We start from the raw sequence: 14,954 nt of genomic DNA on the forward strand, positions 1-14,954 counted from the left end.
AATGTCAGCTCTCATAAGTATGTTCCATACACCTTTATTACCATGTCATATGTAAGCTCTGTGCGAGAAACACTGGCGTCCCATCCAGGCAGTATGGATCTCTCTCTCTCTCTCCTAAAGGCTCCTCCAGAACACTCATACACCATTCACGCACTCAACATTCCAACAGCTCTCTCTCACGAGGACAAGTATACATCACTACAGAATACGCTACACACTACATTGGGGACCTTTTACATGCTACTGTAAATTAATCAATATTGTGAAAAAAGGTAAAAATAAGGTAAAATAATAATGAAAAATTAACTGGACACAAGTGAATTTGATAAAAATGTAATCGCACGGATATCCCACAGCGAGATACAATACTTGACATGGCCTGAACATGAGTGATAAAGTATTTATCGACGTGTTTAATGATTTACTGACAAATTAAAGCAATGATAAGGGCTACTAGTAGGAAGGTGGATTGTTTACATCACAGTAAGGAGATAATTGTGGTTTTATGACCACCTTGCGTGTTTACATCACAGTAAGGAGATAATTGTGGTTTTATGACCACCTTGCGCTCTGCAGCCTCTTTCAACATCTTGCCTCTGGCACATGTGTGATCTCTGGTCGGCATTTATGACCTGCATCATCTCAGTTCTCTACATTCAATTCTGTCTCTTATTTGTTTCTAGTTCTGAACCAAACCTTGGCTCTGCTGAACACCTCCGCCAATGGCTACATCTTCAGTGACTGGAACCGGAAAGCCACGGCCGCGTCGCCATGCATACGCTGCGCCGCCGTGGGCAATGGCGGCATCCTGAATGGGTCCAAGATGGGGAAAGAAATAGACCAACATGACTATGTGTTCAGGTGAGCGAGACTCTCTCAGTATCTAACTTGCTATCTTTCTCCCTCTGTCTCTTTCTCTCTCTCTCTCTTTGTCTCCCTCTCATTCTTTCCCTTTAGATATGTATTTTTCCTTGTCTTCCTTTTATTCTCTGCAAGGTCCTTTATTGCACAATTGCCCATCGTCTCTCCTTTTACAGCACTTTTTCCACAATTGCACGTGCTTTCCTGCTCTGTCCGATCCTTTCTTAGACACTGACACAGGTTCTATTTGTTAGCGTCTCTCTTTACACACTTGTGCAAGACCCTCCCCTTCACTCCCCGAACACTCCTTATAGTTGTGTACCACAGACTTATGTATCACAAGAGGGACAATTTTCTCGAAAGCCAAGATAGAGAGATTATGTGGCCCTGTGGCAACTTATAGGGTAATGTACAAAAAGATCGTATATAAAAGACTGAGGGCCTCATTACGACCCAGGCAGAAAACCATTGTGCTACTAGCACCATGGTCCATGCCGTTAACTTACCTGCTCCGCCATGGAGAAAGGGGGAATTACCACCCCATTACAAGGTTGGCGGGGCGGTAATTCCCCCTTCCTCCATGGCCCTTCCCCATTCCCATTTTTGCCCCATAGGGCTCAATGGGAATGGGGAAGGCGCTAAGTACGGTACCGCAAATTGCGGTACCGTAGTTAGCACCAAGGTCCCTTTGCGGGTCCCTACTTTAACGGCTGGTTTAGACCAGCCGTTAAGGTCGGGTCCTGAAAAGGGACCTCGTAATCAGGCGCTAATGGGTTCACGGCGCCGCAGCCTTTTACGGCGTCTTTAACCCATTAGCGCCAGGGTCGTAATGAGGCCCTGAATATACAAACAGTGTGCATTCGGTCTAGCATAAAATACCTACTACCAAAATACCGAACTAGAGGAGCGGAGGTTGCAGGGGTGTCACCCGCTGCCCTAGTTTGGTATTATGGTCTGTAGGGATTGCAAGGGTTTCCTCCGCATACAATACATGTGTTGCGGGGGACCACAAACAAACCCCAAAAGTTCCAATTACAAAATGCGGACTAGTAGTGTCCGTAATTTTGTAATTCGATCTTTTCGTTTATGGTTTTTTAACGTACATCCATTTATAGGGCACTTATTTGGAAGCGATGAATGCATTATTTAACTGCACCTGTAATTCTACAGCAATGGTAGGTTTCATAGTTTCATACCCCTGGGTGTCCCTCATTGGATCTCTCTCTCGGTCTGTCTATCTCACACAGACACAGATTTTAAAAGAATTACATGTTATTCAATATAACAAGTCTACAAACATGCAGAAGGCCAACGTTCAAGTACAATCACTTGGTGCATATACAAAATGTCAATTCTGCAAAGATTTTGAATACCAATTGTAAGGTGCCAGCACGTGCTAATTCGTGTATGTAAGCAAAGTACAATACACAAAAAAATGAATCGAAATCCGCAATGCATCACTCTGTGTAACTATCGCACTGAGTGTTGTGAAGGACTGGTGCAGTGCGAGTTAAGGTTCAATGTGTAGTGCCTCGGACTTCCTTGGATTACAGAATTAGTACAGTTGGACAGACTGGTAATACAGTGCCTTCCTTTGCAATCTTGGAAAATCTTGGAAAAAATATTCACATTATTGGCCCTTGAATGAAATAAACAATGAGCCTAACCTATCAGCTCAAGGAACTATGGGTATTTTCTTGTCGCTTGAGATGATGTGCATGGTGTCAGGAGCAGAGCGTGGCAGTGACAGAGTTGAGATTCTAGAGAATCTGTGAGGTTTTGTTTTGCACTGCAACACAAATCCCTCTAACCAAAGTCTTTCATTTAATCTCAAAGTTATTTCAGATAATCTTTACCAAAACTTACCTTTAACCAAAGATATACGCTAATTTACATATCGGTCTTGCCCCGTGGGCACTTTGCCTGTGTCATGGCATTTGGTCATACCCAGGGCACGTCAAGCTACCCATTGTATACAGTGCAATGGAGTGCACACTGAACCCAGAGTGCAGCTAGGTACCTTCTAGCCTTTTGCTGTGTCCTATTTCTGTGTCCACTGGTTATGGGATGGTATTTATCTTTATTTCAAATGTCAAAAACCATCATGTAAGAAGTAAAACAATTTTTATTTAAAAAAAAATACAAAAATGGAAATCCATACAAAATATAGGAAATACAATAAATGAGTTACACTGGGAATACTCATCGTTCAATAACGAGGCTCCTTTGATAAAAGAACATACATCATAAGCAACTCGTTTGTCCAGCACAGAACACAAGTATTTTTTGCATCAACTATTGTTCTGAATTTGAACTTTCTTAGCAGTGGAATTAAATACCTTTTGCTAAAGGCATGTGAAAGAAGGCAAAAAAAATAGGAAATTAGTCAATTCACGCAGAGATCTGCCATCACATGGGCAGAGTGTGCCCGAATGATAACCATTTGTAACAACAAGTCTACTCAACACAGTAGGTATTGTTGATAGACAATTGGCCTATAAACTGAACAGCACACGCCACTGATGCAGACGTGTGAACCATTCAACATAGTTAGCTTTTGCCTGATGACATTCAAGTGTGAAGTGTTGAGAGACTGATATTGTTCATATACCAGCACTATGATGCAGGTTCCCTCTCTGTCCCATGAACCTGGAGAAAATTAATATGGTGTCTGGTCTAGATATGTTAGAAAAAGATATAAAGAATTCTGACAGCCAAAGGAGATGAATTCCTTTTTTTATGTAATTTAACCAAGGAATTTTTGTGCAAACATCCAAAGTTAGCAGTTCCTTAATGAAGACATGTGTCAGGTGTAGCTTTGTGTTTGACCAGAGTCTGATCCAAAATAGTAATGGTTTAGGACTAAGTAGGTCGCTTATACATTCGAGGCAAGCTTCATGATATAACAAATAGGACAAGGCACATTTTTCACTCCAATGACACTGCATAGAATATGTGCTCTTTAATTTGGATTGGGAACAAAGTACAAAATCCCCAAACTTTAGCACTTAAAGCAGTGATTGCGGTTAACCTAGCATGATAAATGGGGATGATTTAATTAAAAGTTAAGCCACCCATGTCCCTGCCAAAGTTAATAAATAATAGCGCCATTAGCCACAGCAACTATAGTAGCAGAGCAATTTATACATACACTCCAATGTATTACAATATTACAAGGTTTGTGAATTTAGTAACCCACTTTAGTATATAACCGCATGTCATAATACAAGGTAAGCTACCAGTGGCCTTGCCCACATACATTAAGTTGGCTTTTTGTGCGTTCAGGACCAGATCTCCAGCATCCATTTATCTGACGTACCCACTGACAAGTTTCTGCAAAGCACTTAGGGTACGGGCCATTAGGATAATATGATCCATGTAAGACAGAAGACAAATATTTTTGCCTGGCAAAGATATACAAACAAGCAATACTTCTAGCAAAATGGTCCACTTACAACACCAGAATTGTCAAAGCTAACTCAAGTGCGAGGGAGCTCTTTGCAATTCTACATGAGCTAGAATCGCTTGCACCCCCTGCATCTAACCATTCCAAAGATAGCACCTGGTGTTCTAACATTGAAAATGCCTTGCTAGACAACATTACTTGCTTCAAAACAAGATATTATAGAAGAAAAATGCACTGAGCAATGATCCCCTACAGTATTCTGTGCTGGAGTCTCCAGCACTACCCTCAAACTCTCAGACTTCAATTTCAAAGCAATCTCTGAGTTGGAGGTCATGCAAATTATCAAAGTTCTTAAACCTTCTAGATGTCAAGGAGAGGTCTGCCAGGCCACAGTCATTAAGGACTGTGCTGAAGCACTCCCTCCCTTCATCTCCACCCTCATCAACTCCATGCTCGCGTCTGGTTCAGTACCAACCAACCTAAAAAAATCTTTGCTTGACCCAGCCATCCCTACTAATTATTGCCTATCCCATTCCTGCTTGACAACCTGGACCGCGTAGAATACCTTCAGATTCAGTTGCACCTGGAATCTAACAACCTCCTCGTCCTGTGCCAATCAGGATTTCGACCAGGTCATGGTACTGAAACAGTGCTCCTAGACTTAAAAAAATCAGCTGGACGAAATAATAGATACTGGTAAGACTGCCCTACTCCTCCTTCTGGACTTGTCAGCTGTTGTTTATCTCATGGACCACCAAATCCTATGCCAACACCTCCAATCTGTGGCACATTTATCCACTAAAGCTGTGGCCTGGATTTCCTCTTTTCTATCAAACAGAACTATGAGAGTTTTCTCAGCCACTGCTTCTGCCCCCCCCCAAGCCTCTGTTACCTGTGGTGTGTGTCAAGGTTCATGTATGTCACCCACCTTGTACAATGTCTTCAATAAACCCCTCTTTGACCTCCAAGACTCCAGGGGTATATCATACGCTAATTACGCAGAGGATACACAACTACTCCTATCCATCAGAGGCAACTACACCAAAGACATCAACACGCTGAACGCAGTCTAGCAAACCATCCAGGCATGGATGGCCTCCCATATGCTATGCCATAATGACAATAAAACAGACATTATTATGATATTCTCACAAACCCATCTAAGCAAACTGGATGGATCATTCAATTCATTTACCATTGACTGCTTTACCATCTCAGTATTAAAGGATGTTAAGACTCCAGGGGCCTCATTACACGGTAGGCGGAGAACCATGGTGCTGTTAGCGCCATGGTTCATGCTGGTAAAATACCGGCACCGCCTTGGTGGAAAGGGGAATTACTGCCCCATTCCAAGGTTGGCGGGGCGGTAATTCCCCCTTCCACCATTGCCCTTCCCCATTCCCATTTTTGCCCCATAGGGCATAATGGGAATGGAGAAGGCACTAATTACGGCACTGCAAATTGCGGTACCGTAATTAGCTCCCTGGGTCCCTTTGAGGGTTAGTTTTTAACGCCTGCAAAAAGCAGGCGTTAAATACCCCAACCCGCAAAGGGACCTCGTAGTAAGGCGGTAAGGATTTACCAGTACCAGTAAAATACCGGTACCGGTAAAACCTTACCGCCTACCGTGTAATGAGGCCCCAGGTCTCTACCTAAATTCCACCCTGTCCCTAACGAGACAAACCAATGCCATTGGGCCTCATTACGACCCTGGCGGACAGCCGTGCCTGTATTACAGGCACAGCTGCCGCCGGTGTCCCGGAAAAAAATTCTTCCCCATTCCCATTTGGGACCAATAGGGCTCAATGGGAATGGGGAAGTCGCATGCACTGGCACCATTCGTGAATTTTGCCGGTGCATGCGGCATGCTGAGCTTGCGGGTACCGCTCTGCCTGCCCAGTACGATCTGGCGGGCAGAAAGGCACCCGCAAGCACAACTCGTAGTTTGCCGGTCTGGGATCTACGGTACTGGCAAGCTTACCGGTACCGTAGTTCCCAGACCGGAAAACTTGTAATGAGGCCCATTGTCTCACTAGTGGCATACTCTACCAAGCTAATGAATGCTTGCAGACTCTTTCTTTCTACAGACAGTTGCCTCACCATTGCCTGTGCGCTCATTGGATACAGATTGGACTACTGCAATATCTTATTTGCAGCGACGTCTGCTCGAAACATCAGCAAGTTGCAGGTTATACAGAACAATGCACTTAGAGCGGCCTTGAACATCCCCAAACGAGAGCATATCTCAGCCACTAGAAGAAGTGTCCACTGGCTCACAGTTCGCGAGCGCATCATTTTGAAAACGCTATCATGCATAAATGCCTCTCAAACGCTGCCCCAAGATTCTTGTCACAAAAGCCCTCTAAAGTGAATTGGGCAAGACCCACCCTTACCTCGAACACTCATTGTCTTACCACACCAAGATTCACATGGGAGGGTTGGGGGCGGGGGTGGTGAGCTTCCCAGTCCCAGCCACCAAGAACTGGAATGCTCTACCTCTGGCCTCAAGATCGGAACAATCATACGTGGTCTTCGGCAAGCACCCCAAGACTCTACTATTCGACCAGGATTCGACCTGTGCGGAAACTCATACTTTCGAAACAAACTACCTTACTTGTTTTCTTATGCTGGTGTAAGTAGCGCTGTGATGCCTATGGGTTTAGTGTGCTTCATAAATGAACAATTAAAACATAAATACTAACATCCTACTTTATCTTTTCTTCCTCCTCTTTGGCTCCCCCTCCACAACCTTTCCCTCCTTAACTTCATGAATGCTGATCACCTGAGGGTTTTCCTCTTCAATTGTCCACTTCTGTGTCTTCCTCCATACCTTCCATCTTCTCCCACTCTTCATCATTATGATGATGCTTACGGATGTTTGGAAATGTATCTAAGGTTTTCACCTTAAACACTGCAGATGACATGTTTAAATGCTGTAAAATGATATTGTCCTTCTTCACTGATAGCTTTCTTTATGACGTATCCCTCTTTCTTGGTGTAGCGCTCTGATGCCCTACCATGTCTGGTTCATGCTTTCTTAAGTCATACAAATAAATAAAATATGCATAATTTCTTATTGTAAATCCTTCATGTAAAGGGGACTCTAGGTGCCATCATGACATTCAAAAAGCCCAATGTGAGTTTGAGATGATAGGATCAAAGGTGCCCAGGAGCCACACTGTTAATGCTAGCATGTCCTGTAGACAGTTTCCTTAACTCCCTCGGTTTCATAGATATTGGGAAGCATGTCCATGAACCTCCTGATCCATAGAAAAGAGAAGTCTCCTCCTCCGAGGACTTTTCCCAGAAACAGCTGGCAAAGAGTTAGCACACTGTGTTGCAGAGAGGCCTATTATCGGTATCCTCCATCTGCTAAAGTTCTGCTAAAGCTGCTGTTCATTTAGTTTCCCCAAATATGACGTAAAGGAGTCTTTCCTTTACACATTGATTCTCCAGTGAAGATGCTGGGCTTGGAGGAAAGTATCCTGTTTAAGGGCCCATGACCACAATTGCTGTGAGTCCTTGAAGAGGAGAGGGGATCTCGTACCTCAATGAGTGGCTGCATAGTGCATGGACACTGTGTTTGCCATCGGAACTATCAAAGTCATGCTCTTGGTAACAGACAGAAATGACTTGAGAGCCCATTTGACAGCCCTTATTTCCAAATTGTTTGTCAAGCAGTGACTCCTACTTCTCCTACAAGAGCCCTTTGATAGCCAGTAGATTGAGGTGGGGGCCTCACCACTACAGCAAAGCGTTCATCTGCAGAACAAAGGAAGTCTTTGATGACCGAATGGGCAGGAACGTAAGGAGGTTGCTTTGTTTCCCCTGGCATTGAAGGAATTTGATCAGTTGCTGGCTGAATGGAGAGGATGTCCTCCAAAGATCCTAACACTTGAGCCCATTCTCTATCGATGGCCTACGAGTGTCATCCCCAGCCTGCAATGCAGGAATCGAGCGATACACACTTACATCTTGTCCTGGAGGGATATCAATGTCCTGCTTCCACAGACATTTGGTCTTGAAGACTTGGGAATCAAAGAGTCAAGCTAATTCAGCATCTCTTAGAATGCTCTGACCATTGGATCAGTTGTGCTGAAGTCCACTGAAGTCCACTCCCAGAGACTGGGATCAGAGGGCAGGTCCAAGGGATGACTTTGGGAAGTTTAAGGATCCAGTGTTCCCTTTAAGCTGCATGTGTGAGTGCGTGCCCACTCGTCCTTTCCTTGCCATACACATGGCATGTGGGTGCACACACAAACAACACATGCACAGGAAATGGTCATGACTTCCGTTATAGAGAGCATAGCACTTAAGCCCTTTTGAGATAATGTTCCTTTCCATTAATATCAATCGGATCCATAGTTGGGTAAATGATATTGGTTTCCACCCACTAAACACCCTTCCCAACTTATTATAGGACTGGTGCAATTATATAGCATGGATCCGCTATGAGTTGGGCCTAATCTCTTTGGTAGCGCAATATCACTGGCGCATGTGCACTTTATTCAGAAAATGTCTTCTGTGCATTGATGACAGAACTCTCCTAAGAATATTGTCATCTTATTTGTTGCAGTCTGAACATGGGTTTGCCAAAAAGATGTTACAAAGCGTAGGTCATATATTAGCTGCTGCAAATGTTACAATTGAATTGCTTGTTAGAAATCCAGCTAAAGTAAAATGGCAGATCTTTACTAAAGACTGGATTCAAGCAAGAGAACGATGCATGATTACACACACTTTGATGGCGACTGCATGATAGACAAAAAATGTCGATTTATGTCGCCTTATTTAGTGAGAAGCCCTTCCTTGGCTGTGAGATCAGCAATTATGCCCCTAAGGTTCAACTTATGGCCCACGAGGGCATTTCTAGCCGAAAGGTGCATAATTCAAGAATCAGATAATATTTGTCTGTTTTGTAAGCTAATTGATGTGGGGGAAACACTGAAACATCTCATCACTGAATGCCCCACGCTGGTATCTGTAAAAATGACACACTTTGCAGATTTGCATGCTTTTTTGGCTGATGTGAATCAAGAATTACGTTGGAAAATAATTGTATCAGCACATTTAGTGAGAATTAGAATTGCAACTGTCAATTTTTTGAATGCTTTAAACCTCTAGTACCCATGTGAGAGAGATCAAATTGACTTCCACGATGATGAGGAATGAGAAATTAATCGAGAGCAGTAACAATTAATTGTATGGTACATTGCGCTCGAATTATTCAGTATTTAGTGTTGCAATTCTTCCTGTACTCCTTTCTCCCAATTTTGTAATTTTTGTGTTTTCAAATTTTAATTTTGTATTCTGCTCGTTGTACTTGTACTTCAATTCTTGAAACTGCGAAGTGTGTTTCTTAACCTTCCACTTTCAATTTTTAACTGTGTTCTCAATTCTTAATTGTTAAATTCTTGTAACTTTAAGCCTTGTAGAAAAAAATGACTATGTAAATTTCATTTATTTTGTATAAAATATTGTAAAAGTTAATTAATTAACTAAATACAATTAAAAAAAAGAAAAAAATTATATAAACAATACAGAATACATGAGGAAAGTGTCGGAGAGTGGCTGATAAAAAATATCGTTTACCCAACTATGTTTGATTTAAGCACTCAAAACGCTGCATACCCAGCAATTATATCAGCATCTATTCTCCAAAACCTCTCCCCCAGAATATGAGGGTACAGACAAAAGGACCACAGCCTATTGAGGATGTGTGGGGGCTCCCTTGCCCCATTTTATTATTATTATTATTATTATTATTATTATTATTATTATTATTATTTCCAAATGATGTTTGTTGCCACTCTTGCTAACAGCTGGGAAAACATGCATAAAGCAACTTTGAGAGTAAATGCAATTTCACGTGAATAAACATTCGTTTTCTCCTTCACAAGAGAGTAAAAATTATATGACGCTGCATGCAAAAGGTTAACACTGTATGGGAACAATCTCACATGATAGCAGTGCACAATGTGACAAATCAGGTTTCGCTCACAATTAGCAGCTGAAGCATAGAGCGTAGTATCACAAGCACCGTCTCACCAGTGGGATGATTAGATCGAAGACTCTGAGCTTATCTAGCAGGGCAAAATGGCGCTGGGTGGGGAGCGCACTTAGCCTGGCATTCTTCAGGGGCTGGTAAATTATTGACTAAGGCAATAATAATCACACTGCTTAGACGACTGCTTGACCCACTACAATCACTGAAATACCTGCCTGGATTACCTTTACTGGGACATGTCCTGCTTACCTTTCGTAATCATCATTTTTGTTTGTTTTGTCAAATGCGCTTGCATATATCGGAGAGTCAGGGTTTGAATGTTTGCATTGTAATCTTGAAGTTCGGAAAGAGGCTGGGACACCTGTGATTGGCGTAATGGCAATCACTCAAACTTGAGCAACGGCCCTGCTTCCGCTGACCATTTATAGTAACATTTACCGCACTGGCTCCAAGTTAAGGTTGGTGGATGTTTAAACTAGACATTCCATCCCCACCAATGCCTCAGATAAGGTTTTGGAGTGGAAGTATTTTGCAAACATTTTATAATTAGTGTAAATTAAATTGGAAGAGTACAACGGATTAGCCTGCAAAATTAGTGCAAAATGTATATGGCAGGCAACCAAAACATGAATAAACTTCAAACAATGCATTATATTTGTGAAAAGCTTTCTCTTGCACACTAATGTGAATGAACACACCCTATAGATGCAGGCTGATGATAAATGTGCACAACGCCAGAACCCAGAAAAATATTTTAGAGCAATGGAAGCATGGAGTATTAACTAAAAAACGAATTTCTGGAGACCACCAGGGGGCGCAGACGTGATGGTTGCATAAACCACTGTCTCCTTCTTCGAGCCTGAAAAACGTTGGCTTTTAAAGTGGTGCGAGGAGAATAAACCGATTGAAAAAGCAGCAGGCTGCTTTGGAAGATGATTGTGCACCACCAGAGGCAGCGGCATTGAGAATCGTGCAGCCACAAGGGAGAAATCAGCATTGCCGAGAGGCCCACCAGGGCTGTGCAAATGAAGAGTGAAGGCCGGGGATGAAAAATGGCGCCCGCGGCTCATACTTTTGTGAATGTGACGGATCCCACATTGAAGAAAATCCAAATGACACCCGGAGCGAGCGCAGTGGGAAATTGGACACTGAGCGAGAGATTGGTCCGACTCCTAATAGAATACAACAGCAGGAACGTGAAGGCACGGATTCCGCCCTGGACTGACACCTCCCTCCCCTTGCAGGCCAAGTGAAGCGCTGGCCAGAGACACAGGCGTTGGAGCAGGCAGCCCACTGGAGGTAAGCTCACCGCAGAGACAAGAGCACGGCCCCTCTCCTGCCCACTACCGGCCCCTGCCTGGGCACCCCCATCATCGAAGCTGCTCTGTGCTCCCCTCCAGCGGGGTGACATGCACGGGAGCGAGCTCCTCTACCACTCCACTCCTTGAGCCAGCGGTGTGCGAGCCGAGTGGCGCGTCCATCCATACCTAGACATGCCGGTTCCCACCGCCAGGGCTGTCCTGCCCTCACAACCCCTAGAGACTGCAACAGCGCGACGAGGCAAGGCACAGTCCTGACTAAATAAGTGCAAGGCGGCTTCTTGTCTCAAGAGAACGCAATCCCATTCTGAGCAGGAAGAAAGGGCCCATCCTCTCATATATTTACATCTCGGGATCTACACCCCGGGCCCCAGGCAACACCAGCAACTGGTCGGATCGGAAGGGGATCAACTACTGTGACCAGGGGGAGAAAAAAACTTTATGTGACACAGGGAAACACAGGTACAATCATAAGAGCCCTGTGCCCAGTCTCCATACCACTTCCTGAAAATTGCCCTCAACCCCTCCCCGAGATGGATACACACCAGCCTTTTATAAAGTCAACTCCAATACACTTTTCCCATTCCTCGCTAAACTGTTCAATTCAATCTTGGCATCTGGACAGGCCCCCAGATCCTTTACCGAATCTATAATTATAGTCATCCCCAAGGAAGGCAAGGATTCCTCAGAATGCACTTCATACCGGCCAATATCCCTAATAAATGTGGATGCTAAAATCTACTCCAGCATCCTGGCCGCCCGGCTGGCTCTGGTTCTTCCCAACAAGTCCACTCTGACCAAGTAGGATATGTAAGAGGTTAAGCAAAGGGTGGATAACATCAGAAAGACCCTAGATCTCATTGCTACACTCCAAGAAGCGGGAGATTATCCTCTTTTATTATCAGTACATGCAGAAAAGGCATTCAACGTGTAGAATGGCCATTCCTAAGAGCGGTCCTGAAGTGGGTAGGGCTGGGGCCGCGTGGATACAAGGAGAGAAAGAACTTTACCAATTGGCCCAAGTCAAGGTTTCTATTAATGGAGTCTCCTCAAACCTTTTCAACCTCATCCGAGGCACAAGGCAGTGCTGCCCGCTCTCACCCCTGATCTATGCCCTGATGGTGGAGCCTTTTGCTCAAGCCATTCTACCTACCTCCACGATTAGAGGCATCCCCAGAGGAGGTAAAGAATATAAGTTGGCTATGTTTGCCGATGATATCCTCCTATGTCTCACCCGACCATCGAGTTCCATCCCCGCCTTCTTCAGAGGATTATTACGCTACGGTGCCCTCTCAGGCTTTCGGGCTAATCTCCAGAAAACTATAGCAGTCCCTCTGAAAAAGAATGATGAGCTATTGGAGCTTTTAAAAACAAAATGGAGCTTCCAAGTACAAACCGACTTCGTCCGGTATTTGGGAGTGAACATTACAGTCTCTCTACCGGACCTCTTCGAGGCCAACTACATCCCTCTGTGGAAAGCTGTTCAGACAGAGACCATTAGATGGCTTAAACTGTCCAAGTCCTGGCCGGCGTGGTTTACCACAATAAAGATGAACGTCCTGCCACGGTTCCTATTTCTGTCTCAATCCCTCCCTATAATTGTTCCAGAAATTTCCTAGCAGAGGTAAAGCGTACACTACTGAAATTCCTATGGGCCGATAGAAGACCAAGAGTCCCATACTCCACATTAATTCAGCCGAAAGAGGAGGGAAACATGGGTTTTCCAGACCGGGAAGAGTACTATAGAGCAACACAATTTCGGTACTTCCAGATCACTTGTGGGAAAATCAGGAAAAACAGTGGGTTGCAATAGAAAACAATATTTCTCACCGGTCATGCTGGGAGAATGGCTGTGGGTCCCACTTTCGGCCATGACGCAAAGAGTTAAAGAACATCCCATCCTTAAAGTGTTCTGGTCCCTCTGGCAGTCAGAATTCACAAAAACCAATTGCAGACATTCAATCAAAATATTCATATTGTTTTACTGATGGTGATTTTCAGTGTTTCACAAAATAATTAGAATAAACTTATTTTCAATGTTTACATGAGTTCTTTTCACTCAGTAAGTGAATTCAGTATAACAGTTCAAAGTAACACTCTTAGAAAATTCAAAAACAAAAGTTTACTAATTAGCTCGACACGTTTCAAGAGATTTCCCTCTCTTCTTCAAGAGCAACAAATAATTTCTAATTGATACAGCTCCAAATAGTTTCAACAATTCTTCATTCCAACATTACAAAATTAAAAATTTCTTTTGACAATTATGTTCCAAAATGTTCCTCATTGTTTTATTCCAACTGTTCCGTTGTGAAATCATGGAAACGTCATCTATTCCTGTTGTCACCAGTTCATTAATGGCAGTCTGTGGATAATGTGAGATGTGTTAATAATTTACTGAATAAATGCACTTATTTTAATGCTTCTACCTCCCATAAATTCAAAACAGTACCTGTGTATTCATGTATTCATCAGTCTGTATGATAAGCCTGTTCCAGATTTCAAAAATAATTTCCAGTATATGTAGTCTTGGAAGTGGGTAGCCTGAAAGGTAAGTGTGCATACTCTAATTAACTGTGTTTGCGCAATGTTTTACACTCTTTTCAGTTTACAATAAGTGCAAGTTTGCTTCCTGCTTTTACCTGTGTTATGGCCGCATCCGCCGTCTATATTAGTCTCTTGTTTCCTTCTTTCTCTTGTGGACATGATTTCAATCGGCGCATACAGCGCACGGAAGTGTATTCCTGGTTTTTTCCTGTTTCAATAATACAGTGTCTTCTACTTCCAGCTTTCTCCTGGTGAAAAATCGTTTCTTGGCGATTTTGCTATATATTGTCATGTGATCAAGCCATGTGATATTTAGGGATTGTGGGAGTTGTAGTTCCACTCCTCTATCTATCTGAATGTTTATTTTCTCGTGAGATTCTGACACTCTGTAAAACATATTTCGGGAATTTCAATCTATGTCTAGCTTCACTGCTGCCTGATCGCTTTTATATTTGTTGAAGATACAGTTTAAAAATCGTAATGTGCGCAATTCTAATTGCACTGTTTTTTTACCTCATTCACATCATTGTATCATGTGAACAAGTCATGTGATATATAGGCCTTGTGGGAGTCGTAGTTCCCATCCTCTGCATGTGTATTTTCTCATGGGGTCTTGACATTCTGTAAAACAGAGTTCAGGCACTTAAGTCTGTATATAACTTCACTGGCTATGTGATCGCGTTTGTGTTAGTTAGGAAGTACAATTTGAAAATCATGACATGCGCAATTCTAATTGCACTGTTTTGAAGGATTAATGATAGTAGTGATCCTAATTCACGTTGTTGTGTAATTAAACTGCATTAATTCCACCATCATT

At 43.1% G+C, this 14,954-nt stretch overlaps 1 protein-coding gene across 3 annotated transcripts in view; it reads left to right on the forward strand.

The window, feature by feature from the left end:
• LOC138583174 (alpha-N-acetylgalactosaminide alpha-2,6-sialyltransferase 2-like) overlaps positions 1-14,954 on the forward strand; it is a 722,246-nt gene that overhangs the window by 379,024 nt on the left and 328,268 nt on the right. For all 3 annotated transcript variants that reach the window (XM_069655168.1, XM_069655170.1, XM_069655169.1), the window contains exon 4: positions 684-861. In XM_069655168.1, coding sequence (XP_069511269.1) covers positions 684-861 — 178 coding nt within the window. The remainder of the gene's footprint in view (positions 1-683; positions 862-14,954) is intronic.

This window comes from Ambystoma mexicanum, chromosome 3q (assembly GCF_040938575.1).
Source record: "Ambystoma mexicanum isolate Mex_15411 chromosome 3q, UKY_AmexF1_1, whole genome shotgun sequence".
In the NCBI taxonomy this organism is placed as follows: Eukaryota; Metazoa; Chordata; class Amphibia; order Caudata; family Ambystomatidae; genus Ambystoma; species Ambystoma mexicanum.